The sequence below is a fragment of the Notothenia coriiceps genome, unplaced genomic scaffold, assembly GCF_000735185.1.
Source record: "Notothenia coriiceps isolate Sejong01 unplaced genomic scaffold, NC01 NC01_scaffold00030272, whole genome shotgun sequence".
NCBI lineage: Eukaryota > Metazoa > Chordata > Actinopteri > Perciformes > Nototheniidae > Notothenia > Notothenia coriiceps.
Genome location: NW_011362973.1, coordinates 45,087 through 56,832, shown reverse-complemented (window position 1 = coordinate 56,832; position 11,746 = coordinate 45,087). Strand labels below are relative to the sequence as shown.

Here is an 11,746-nt window from a genome sequence, read left to right as displayed (position 1 = left end):
GATAACCCTGTCAGAAAGTCTTCACCACCAACTAGCTACGAGACTCAGCCTTCGTCGAGGCCGCATCCCTTCTCACGCTCATGCTCCTGACAATAGTGGCCATCCGTACACACACGACACAGCTTACACACTTGTAAATGACTCCAGGAAAGTAGTGAGAGGTTATATGAATAATAAAGATCGTTGGATGGTGCCAGGACTGGCCTTCAACGCACCAGACGCCGTAGCAACTCATCGAAAGCGTTACCGACAATAATAAACAACTTCACTAGCTCCTCGCTATTCTCTCGTATGGGTCTTTATCCCCCGCTGCTGCTTTCATTCTTCCAGGTACTATCTTTATATATTATGGTTTGTTATAGTTGGGCTCCTATGAGGCATTGACTAGAGATGTTAGGTGTTTGCTGTAGGAGAGATGCAGCGGCCAGCGATGTTTGCTGGATAAGTGTGCGTAGCGCTCGGCTAGCACGTTTTGTTCTCGTTGTTGAGTTGAATGCCGGAAAGTAAGATTCTTGTAGATTTATTATGAAATCCAATTCCTAAGAAAATTTTCGAAACCCCATAGGATGTCTATTTAGTAATTCCGACTGTGTTCATGAGATTGCAGATTCGATATAAGTCGTTACCAAACAAAACCCTGAGACTGTGAACTGAAGAGGGACGTTTAGTAGTTGATGACAACTGTCGTGGAATGAAATGTGTGCGTGATAGAGTAGTGTGGGATGAGACAGTACATATGGGAGGAAGTATGTCGTAGCATAGGGTCGGATGCGTCACTTATTCTTTACAGTGTCTTGTAACGTGTCAAATGTACCACCTCATGTGTGCTATAACTATGCTCCCACACGAACATTGGAGGCGTGACGAAGCTGGTCGCCTTCGACGCTGGGGGGAGCTGCAAAAATAGAGTAAACCATATGTGATGTGGGATCAACCACATAGTACTATACAGTTATTTGAAACCCTTTAGAACTTTCCTACACGTTTTATCGGTAATATATGGTCGAAAAATCCCACACAGAAACACTGAAGAGGTTTCTCAATACTCAAATTTCCCCTCCTCGACTCCTCGGTCCTCCGGTAGTGACCCGAAAATGAATTTCAGCGCGCCATGTTGAAAGACATCTCATTTCTCTAAATGCATTTCGAGGACCGAGGACCGAGCATCGAGCATCGAGGAGGCTCTCTGGAGGAGCTCTAACCGAGGAGACACTGATGGGTCCTCCACGGCTCCTCCACGGATGCATTTCCAGGAACGGTGGAGGCGTGACTCACGGCCGGACTTATCTCAGCCAATGACAGCTCTGCATGCATCCCCTGGATATTATTTTAGTAACTGCTTTCATCGCAACGCGATGTTTACAGTGAGAACAGCTGTGAGGTCCGTGCAGAAAGCAGAGCAGTGTGTAAAATATATATCACTCAGTATAACAGGCCTACATTACTTTCTGTATTTGTATGATGTAGTTTAGTAGATATCTACAAACAAAGAGTCAATATTTTTCTAAAACCATTTAGTGCTTCACATAATAAAATACACAACGGCTGTAGCCTGATTATGATTTAGGAGCAGTAGGTGTGTGTGGTACAGTGTGTAGGTGTGTGTGTTGTGCAGGTGTATGTGTGGTACAGTGTGTTGGTGTAGGTGTATGTGTGGTACAGTGTGTAGGTGTGTGTGTGTGTGTGGTACAGTGTGTAGGTGTATGTGTGGTACAGTGTGTAGGTGTGTGTGTATGTGGTACAGTGTGTAGGTGTGTGTTGTACAGTGTGTAGGTGTGTGTGTGTGTGGTACAGTGTGTAGGTGTGTGTGTGGTACAGTGTGTAGGTGTGTGTGTGGTACAGTGTGTAGGTGTGTGTGTGGTACAGTGTGTAGGTGTGTGTGTGGTACAGTGTGTAGGTGTGTGTTGTACAGTGTGTAGGTGTGTGTTGTACAGTGTGTAGGTGTGTGTGTTGTGTAGGTGTATGTGTTGTACAGTGTGTAGGTGTGTGTGTGGTACAGTGTGTATTAGTATTATGAGAGCGCTCTCATACTTGTTTGATTCTGAAATTGTATATATAAATATATGTGTGTGTATATGTCCGCATCTGTAGCCTGTTATTGTCTCGTTATACCGCACTGTCAATGAATTAAAGTAGATATATATAAGTCGTCATGAACACATCTGTCCATCAGACAGAGGGCTGCTGTGCCTACTGTCATCATTAATGGACGTCTCTTTAAAATGACCGCTCAGAGGAGAGGAGTTCTCATTTCCCTAACCGCCTGCTGCTTCCACTCCTCCCTCCTCAGTGCTCCGCTCGCATCTCCTGTGGGCGGCACCAAGTTTCGAGGAGAGGAGTCGAGGAAAGGAGCCGAGGAGGGGAAATTAGAGTATTGAGAAACCTCTTGAGTCTACGCACACAGGAGCGATGGTTTATGCTAGAGGCAGAAATCCTCACCACGGACACTACACCACTTGCCATCACTAACCTTTTTCTGGACAGGAAATAGCGATGTTCGAGAGCACTACGATCCCATGAGCAGCCACTGCCAGGTTGCTATGGTAACAGCATTCTTGTGCCAGTTTAACCAGGTCTGTGAGCCGGGGGGGAACCGAAGAGCCACCTGGGAAAAGAGTTGGAGGAATACTCATTAGTCGCAAGTCTTTCTCTCATTCAGAACAAACCTGCAATTAAAGCATGGTTTAAGTGTCAATATACACATTTTCATTTAAACTTATTATTATTGAGTAAATATGAATAGCCCAAACATGAGTTAAAAATGTGCAGTGTGTCCTTTGCCGTGTTGCCAACTCCTAGCACTAACTGCAGAAGTTCCTAAAAGTCATTTGCTCATTTGCATGTTGGCAACACCATCAGGCTTTCATTTGCATAAAGCTCGATGTGTGCAACGAGGGAGAGGCGGCCTACGCACAGGGCAAGAGGAGAGGGAGAGACCGCGTACGGTTGGATGAAGAGGACTGAGACTACTCTGAACAGAATTGAAAATAAATAACAATTCATGAATATATTTCTTGCTTTTCTCCCTGCTGGTCGGAATGTACAATGTGTCGTTTTAGGCTTTGAGGAAAAGGGAAAGCAACCTGGTCACAAGGGGGAGAAAGTTGAAACGTTTTATAACAACTTTCCATTACAATTCTTACATAGGACATTTAGCTAATTAAAAGCCAAAAGTACCCGTCATATTGTGAAAGTACTGCTTGAGTGCGATGGTTCCAGAGAGGGTGGAGAGGACGGCCAGCATCCCCAGCTTCAGGCTGTTGTAAGGGCTGCTCAGGGCACACTCACACAGCGTCTGCCGAGGAGAAACACTTTAGATGACCTACACATTTTGAAACCAACATTAAGACGGTCCGACGGTGCAGCTGTGACTCTACCTGAGTGTTCTCTCTGATCCAAAGGTGAGGAGCCTTTTTAGCCAGGAGCTTCAGATCATTAGTGGCGAGTCTCTTCACAGCTTTTCGTGGGTCGTCTTTAAGGTACTGAAGGAGGAGCTGCAACTGTATAGATAAAGAAATACAAAAAATGTAAAGTACACAATTTAGATTTTTTTCCTTTTTGGATAGAACAATTGAAGAAACACAAGAAAGAGGAGACAGGGCATCACAGGCAGCAAATGTCTCCAAATCTAAAAAGGTAGAAGAGTCCAGATCTTACTAATAGAGACAGTGGTAATAAAATGAAATCCAATATTCAAAGACAAACATTTGAATGTGTGAACGAGGTGGAGCTCTGTTATTGTTCTACCTGCTTTGGGATATCGATGAGGGAGGAGGCAGCGAGCTGGGTGAAGGTGTGCAGGGTGACGATGACCATGGGGGTGGAGGGGTAGGAGCTGACCAGGTGCTGCAGCAGCTCTCTGCTGCTGGAGGCCAGGCTGGCGTCGTGATGCATGTGCTGCAGCATCGGGATCAGCTTCAGCTTCAGGTCCACCGGGGTGTCTAAAGCTGAGTGGAGACAAAGGAGGAAGAGGAATGTAAACTCTATAGATACAAAATAAATGTACAAACCAACACTGATCTGCTGAACAGTGATTATTGAGGTAAATTATTTGTGGATTTTGTTAAATTTGTATTCACTATCTCTTAGTGGTGGTTGCAAATATCCATACATTCATCTTCCGTTGGTGAATGTAAAATCAAATGTATGCGTTTCATTTTGATTATCAAATAGAGTGTGTACACTAAAGTAAGGGATAATGTGCAGCGAGGCGGTCATTATGGGGGAAAGAACACCCGACAGGCAGATCAGGAGCCCGACGCGTGTATACAGTTAAATCGACCGAACTTCTTTGTGCAGATGTGAGCGTCCTTAACAACGGTCAATAAACCCTTGACAGCGGTCTGTCTTTTCTGGATTAACAACGTGTCACGTGTTCTGAATTGACCAATCAGAATCGAGTATTCAACTAAGTCATGTAATAATCACATTTGAATGCCTGTTTGTTTAAAAACAGTTGTAAATATTAAAGAACGTTTGAAAAAGTTGGTTATATTATGACGTCTGTAGATGAAATTCTCATTAATCGACAATTTTAGGCTTTTGTTTACGTTTTTCATTTTTGTTTGGAAAATTGTCAAATATTCAATGCTGAAAAAAGGTAATATGTAAAGCTTTTTTTTTACTAAAAGTGATATGTGAGATTTTAAGTTCTGAATAAAGATTTTACCTTGAATCATCTCACTGACTTTGTTGCAAATCCCCGCTGCAAAGTCTCTGAAAATCAGGAAACACACCAAATCTATTTTATACAAAACATCATCACATACAGTATTTATGCATCACAGCACGGGTAAGGAAACAATCTTACTTTGACTGTGCTGAGAAGCTTGCAGCAGCATATATGGCAGCCTCCACTTCTACATTGTCATGAGAGTCCAGACTTTGGCGAATACTGTGGTGGGCATTCTTCCTGTCCGGGATGATGGAGGCCAAACTACCGAGCATCCTGAAAAGAAACAAAAATAGATGAGTTCAAGCCTCAAATAATCTGGAAAGCATGTAAAGAGTAGTACAACATTGCAGGATATCTCTTATTTCTTATGTAAATCTGAAGCCAACCAGCAAAACTTTAGTTCAAATATTATTTGTTTTTGTACACGCATATTTACCTCAGAGTGATGGCTCGGGCCACAGGGTCGTTGCTGTGGATGACTGAAAACACCCTTTTGACAAATTCGTCCACATTGAGGATCTTTTCAAGATGTTTCTCGCTCTGTTGAGTCACTTTCAGCACACAGAGACGCAGAAAATTGTTCCTGAAATCAGAGAGACATTTAAAAAAAATGTAAATAAAGAGATATATACCATAGTAAAACCAGTAGTAAAGACACAAAATATGTGGTAAATGGTTATTTATTGAAACCTTTTAATCTGTTCATGTTTAAAATATGTATTTGTACAATATTTGCTGATACATTGTACCTACTGAATAACATCATTCCAAAAAGTAAGGACAATGATGTTCTCTGTTTTGATTAATTGGTGACTTAGGTTAATGACTTGAAAATGCTGATTAACTATATATTTTCGTATTTTTTGTTTGTTTACATTTTATATTGTAATGTATTTTTATGTCTGCAAGATTATTAAATGTGTTGCTGCCCGTCTTTGAAGGGTCGTTTTAAAAAGAGGCTTTTAAAATCAATCACTTTCTCCAGGTTACATGTAGGTAATACTTTTGAAGACTTATACCTGTATGACAGTTGTCAGTTTGCTACATCTAAATGGAGAAAGGTCAACTTTAGAAACCCTTGATGTTTTGTTTTTAGGTTAATGGACATGTTACTGTTTGAATACCAAGTTATAAAGCATTCTTACCCGAGTCTGAAGATGTCTGCCAGCTTCAGAAATGCAGAGTTGATGAGGATGGGAAAAGGGTATTTCTGGAAGAGTTTGGGAAAAAGCACCACAGCCTCACACTGCTCTCCCAGCTTTGTCGACCGCAGCCCTGAACAAATGAGCAATTTCATCGGTCACACCAAAGCAGGGACTCTTCAAGCAGTTTACATTTGGCAAAACAGACACATGGGAACTAAGACCCATCACACAGGATCACGACTGATGCTAGCTAGTTAGCAAGTTAGCTAACTCACCTTTGTCCAGCTCCATGAGAGCGGAATTAGCATCGAGTTCTTGTTCGCCATAACAAGCCTCTGATAGGAAGGTGCGTGCAATAGAAAGCGACATTTTTGTTAAGTTTTATTCAATAATAAAAAGAGGATTGAAAGCACCAATGGGCCGTTAGCATTTCATTGTACAGACCGAGAGTACACAAAACCGGATGTTGCAGTGATTCTATTTCCGGTGCGCAGTTTTCGTTTTCACAATAAAACAACAACAACATTGTCACATTTTATTTTGTATCATTTCACTGTTGATCATTTTTCTTCTTTGTTAACAATAATTCGGTTAATTACTTTCGTTCAAATGTAAGGCAGCCTACTTCTATGTTATCTTACCTTGTCTTTCGACTCAATCACATTTATTTTTTACTCAACTACATTTAATAATAATACTGTATTTCTCTAAACCTTTTTTGTTGTTGCCAGAATTTGTGTTATATGTGTTGTATTCTCAATGTTTATTAACTTACAAGTAGGATAGGAATAGGATAGTACTATATGTTTTGAATACATGAAGAGCAGAAATGTTGGCACCATGTCACACATTAATTATATATATTATATTCAGTCAAATGAAGGCAGGCCTACAGTAAATGTAACTAATATTCAAGTTTGAGGCCTTATCTTTCAATATGCTGGTCCTAATATTTTCCACATGATATTCAAATTATAGATATAGAAATATAGATCTACACTCCGAGAGTTTCTGGAAATATTCAGAGAAATAAACAACCGTGGCTACTTCTGTCGTATTTTAAATGTATCATCATGTTCTTTATAAAGTAATACAAACATATCTTGATTTAGAAATAGACCCACTGTGAGTATTCCATTATGAATGCCTGTCAGAAGATAGTCGTACTTTTAAATCGGAAGTAATGCGATCTGTAGCATGATCTGTAGTCGGTGGTTATGATGGCAAACTTTACAGGGAGGAAGCGGAAGTGGACGCGCCACAGCTCTCAGCCAATGGGAGCGCGGAACGCAGGTTTAGCGGGGGATTCAGTCCTCTGTTCACAGAACTGTTCGCGGGAAACACCAGCAGAAGTAGCAACGAAAAAAGACCACCAGCTCATCTGAGAAAACTTCTCACTAAATTAATTTCAGATCGTCCTGTACTGGAGTGTAGCGATGCTGTTCCGCTCGATAGTTGACAGAGGAGTGGGCAAACGAAGGCAGAATGGTGAGAACATATATTGTTGGGGATTATTTCTGGTGCTTTTCGGTTCCCGGGTTTGCCCTGTGTGTGTTTTGTGCTAACTTCATGTAGATAGGCTAAGATCAAATGTATTCCAAGCTTACTTTAATGTTTTTTTTATTCAAATTAAATACGTGTACAGTTCTGTTGCAATGGCAGTATGATTAAACGTTCCTAAAGTAGTTCCTCAAATTGGCATTAGTTCACGTACATTACGTAAAGTGATGTTACATTAAAAAGGGTAACGTCTGAAATAGAGTTACTTAATTTAATCAGGAAGTCACATTGTGATTGAGAACTCATTTTCAAGTGAGACTTTAAAACAGTCGGAAAAATAACATACAATTGTGCTCAATCAAAGAGGTAAAACTGTAGGCCTACAGCATGTACAAATGTAACAGCATGCCACATTATAAATGGATGCTTTCAGAAAAAGCCTTAATATTGCAAATAATGTACTTTTTACTCCACTACACTTATTTTAATATTCACAGCTACTTTGTACATATAAAAACATGATATGCTGATATGGTATAATGGGGTACTGTAATACTAATCTACAAGCGTCTTTGAGTTCAAGAAAAGCGCTATAGAAATATAATTTATTATTATTATTATTACACAGTATTTCCATACCTACATTTAGTCCACATTGACAAACAACAATACTAAAATGCTTTTACATGTATAAAAACAGGATAATAAAATAACCACAATAATAAAATACTGTGAAAAGATGCATTCTGCATAAGGATTACTTTTGATACTTGAAATACGTTTAGCTGATAATATTCTGTATTATTCTGAAGTGTGTCATTGTGCAGAATGAGTACTTTTCCTTTCTGTACTTTAAGTACATATTACTAACACTCTTTTACTTTTACTTAAGTAGCATTTGAAATCAGGACTTGTAGTTGAGTAATTTAAGACCATAATAATTGTACTTTGACTTACTGTAAGTAAAGGATCTCAGTACTTTTCCAACAATGCGAGTAAATAAAATATTATATTATATTATTCAACCATTACTTTATTATGCCACTAACAGTAGATTAATTGTAATACTGAGTTGCTGCCCAGGCTTTTATTACTGTTTTTAAATGTCAGAAGAAAAAGTCAAACAGGAAAAAGTAAGTAAAAACAGCTGTCAGATAGCTTTAATAAACAAATGCTGTAATTGAATCTCTGAATGCTGTGTACTAAAATCACAGATTGAAGGATCAGTTGGTATAGTTTTAGAACAATGTCTGACTACAAGTATGTTTCTCCTTTTGTCTCTCCAGCCGTCCTTGCACACCCCGGGCCGAGGCACCCCCTGAGCTCTCTGCTGGGGGGGTACCACTGCGTCCGACACGATGAACACATCTCTTACGGCAACCTGGGGGACTCTGTGCCCCCGTTTGGGCTGGCCTTCTCCTCTGGTAACCCACCTGTGTTCAGTACATAGTCAATTATCCTCACACACAGCAGAGCTAGGATCTGTTTTGCTTTTTATATCAATCTAACTGGTGTGTCTCTCTTCAGTCGGACACATGCAGAACGTCCTGGCAGCAGCTAATGAAGAAGGCATTGTTAGAATCTACAACACAGAGAGCCGGGAGAAGCCACTTCTAAAAGGTATGTGTAGAAACTCCCTTTTTTCACAATAGTTCAGACAGTTATCAGGAAGTATAGCTGATTGTGTGTAATTATTTACAGAATGGATGGCCCATGAGAACGCTGTTTTTGACATAGCCTGGGTACCGGGGGAGCCTCACTTGGTAAGTAAAATGTCATTAATGCCATAATTACTATGTCTATGTTCTTTTGTTGTATGCATTAGCCGTCAATGCATCAAATATATGTTCCTTTAAAAGTTGATTCATTGATTTTGCATGGTTTTGCCGTCTTGATGTGACTCTTGTTCTACTTGCAGCATATAAAGCAGATTCTAATTGTCCTTTTTCTTATTAATAAACCCTTCTTTAAATAATTGTTATTGTTAAATTGTCTTCCTTAGGTTACTGCTGCTGGTGATCAGATGGCCAGGCTGTGGGATGTGAGGTCAGGGGAGATGTTAGGCAGCTTCAAAGGTCATCTCTGCAGCCTGAAGTCTGTTTCATTCGCACCACAGGAGAAAGGTAAACTAGATAGTGCCTGAATACTCTGTTGCTAAGGGACATTTGTTCCCATTTCTGTCTCAAAAGACACAAGAAAACACTGTGTTGGTGGGTTGACTTTGAGGCTATAGCAGGCTGTTTAAACATCCTCATCTGTTGGTAGAATTAATCATTTGCTAGGCAGGAAAAAAATGTGGAAGTTAGATTTAAAGATAATAAGTGTTTTTTTCTGCAGTAATCAATGTAAAGAATATGGATGCTTGATATTAGTTATTTAAATGTGATACCATTAGCTTAACAGATGCTTTGTTGTGTCACATTACTGATTCTTTGTCTTCTATGAAACAGCTGTGTTCTGTACTGGGGCCAGAGATGGAAATATTATGGTCTGGGACACCAGGTGCAGCAAAAAAGGTATGAATCAAACATTTCAATTACAAAGGTTTTGTTTGTATTAAGTATTCTAGGGTTTGGTTGAACCAAGTCTTTGTTTTTAAACCTTTGAAATGTATAAGACCTTGTTGGGATAATGATGAGTTTTCTTATACATGCGTGTGACAATGTTTATGTCTTCCTCTCAGATGGTTTCTACAGGCAGGTGAACCAGATCAGTGGCGCTCACAACAAAGCAGAGACAAACCCCCTCACCAAAACTAAGAAGAGGCGGGTCAGCACACGTGGCATGGCTCCCAGTGTGGTGAGTTTATTCAACAGCTGTAATAGAGGGCTGCAGTGACGCGTCCTAAAACCTGGAAGTAAACTCCTTCCGGTTCCTTCGACAAAAACGCAATGCAATTTCTCCATAGGATTTTGGAAAATAGCTGGAAATAAGGTCTGTGGTTGAGACACATTTAAGAGACGGATCACGTTTTGTTCAGCCGGATAATATCCACATATTTACCCTACTTTTATAATTTTCGAATCATAAATCTAGTCGCCAGAAGCAAAATGCTAAAGTTATGCTATAAACGAACTACAGCAGGATCGCTGCTTCAACATCACGCCAACTTAAGATCCATATTCAAAACTACAGATTCAAAATTGTACAAGTTGAAGCGTTTGTTTTAACAGTTTGCAGGAGGCAAGTACTTGCTTTCAAGCAGAACAGGGCTACAAAGTTAGCGGGAGTGTTTACGTGTTCGGTGTAATGACGTAAAACGGCCTCGACTACTTCTGTAGCCCTATTCAGCCACTTGTTAAAAACCATCGTTTTTCAGACACGTAAACTCTTCAAAAATCACCAGTGGGGTCACTGCTGATGTATTTAATGTCGTAGAACAAAACGTGATCCGTCTCTTAAATGTGTGTCAACCAAAGACCTTATTTCGAGCTATTTTCCAAAATCCTATGGAGAAATTGCATTACTTTTTTGACGAAGGAACCGGAATTGGTAAAGTGCTAACTTACTTCCGGGTTTTAGGACGCGTCACTGTGGCACTCTATGTCGGCGGCAGTTAAAGGCAATGTGAGCGTCCATTCCCATTGGATAATGGAGAATTTTACACCCGGAAATAAGTATTCTCCTTAGTGTCGATTAATTTTACAGTGATATCAAGCATACCAGGGCCGCACGAATAATGGCCGCCATGGAAGCGTCCTCCGTGCCCTGCAGAGAGCTCTGAGCAGAGGAGTGGGAAGCCTCCTCTGGAGTGAGCGGGGCCCGTCCCCCCCAGAAGCGGGGGTGATGCACTGCCTTCACTGGTTGAGTTCATAACGAATGTCCTCGCGGGTACGAGAACACAGCCTTTACCAGCTACCGGCTGAACGGAAAGAGTAGAGCAATCTTCCTACTCAACAAACACAGAGAGGGATGTTAATGACCTACACCCACGTTACTAGCAGAGGGAGCGGGAGCGAGAGCACTGCTTTCATCTAGCTGGATTAAATAATGAAGCTTAACAGTACATGCAAGGCGTTAGCCAAGCGGCTGCTGCTAACAATCAAGCGAGATGAAGTCAAATAACACAAATGTTTAAGACCAGATAACTAGCTTCTAAAGAAGAGAACATCACATAGCCGTAGTTACAGTAGTAAGCATGGCCAGTGCTTACACTGCATAGAACCGTAGTTACAGTGGTAACTATGGCCAGTACTTAAACGGCATAGCTTAGAACCGTAGATACAGTAATAACTATGGCCAGTACTTACACGGCTTAGAACCGTAGTTACAGTAACTATGGCCAGTACTTACACGGCTTAGAACGGTAGTTACAGTAGTAACTGTGACCGGTGTCTAAAAGTCACTAGATAATATAATATTGGGAGGATAAAATCCTCTTTAATGGCCACACATGCAAAGCACACAGCACACACAGTGAAGATTG

General features: G+C 40.7%; 2 protein-coding genes across 2 annotated transcripts in view; one reads left to right on the top strand and one right to left on the bottom strand.

The window, feature by feature from the left end:
• Positions 1-6,275, bottom strand: part of LOC104959473 (integrator complex subunit 7-like) — a 7,401-nt gene extending 1,126 nt beyond the window's left edge. Inside the window, exons 1-9 of the mRNA XM_010787373.1 lie at positions 6,096-6,275; positions 5,821-5,950; positions 5,112-5,258; positions 4,811-4,948; positions 4,670-4,716; positions 3,748-3,947; positions 3,378-3,500; positions 3,178-3,295; positions 2,471-2,605 (exon numbers count right to left, since the gene is read on the bottom strand). Of these exons, the coding sequence (XP_010785675.1) occupies positions 2,471-2,605; positions 3,178-3,295; positions 3,378-3,500; positions 3,748-3,947; positions 4,670-4,716; positions 4,811-4,948; positions 5,112-5,258; positions 5,821-5,950; positions 6,096-6,189 (1,132 nt within the window). The 5' untranslated portion in view covers positions 6,190-6,275. The remainder of the gene's footprint in view (positions 1-2,470; positions 2,606-3,177; positions 3,296-3,377; positions 3,501-3,747; positions 3,948-4,669; positions 4,717-4,810; positions 4,949-5,111; positions 5,259-5,820; positions 5,951-6,095) is intronic.
• Positions 6,276-7,182: 907 nt separating this feature from the next.
• The window catches only part of dtl (denticleless E3 ubiquitin protein ligase homolog (Drosophila)), an 8,711-nt gene continuing 4,147 nt past the window's right edge, over positions 7,183-11,746 (top strand). The window contains exons 1-7 of the mRNA XM_010787372.1: positions 7,183-7,308; positions 8,607-8,744; positions 8,848-8,940; positions 9,022-9,083; positions 9,323-9,443; positions 9,771-9,836; positions 10,004-10,119. Of these exons, the coding sequence (XP_010785674.1) occupies positions 7,257-7,308; positions 8,607-8,744; positions 8,848-8,940; positions 9,022-9,083; positions 9,323-9,443; positions 9,771-9,836; positions 10,004-10,119 (648 nt within the window). The 5' untranslated portion in view covers positions 7,183-7,256. The remainder of the gene's footprint in view (positions 7,309-8,606; positions 8,745-8,847; positions 8,941-9,021; positions 9,084-9,322; positions 9,444-9,770; positions 9,837-10,003; positions 10,120-11,746) is intronic.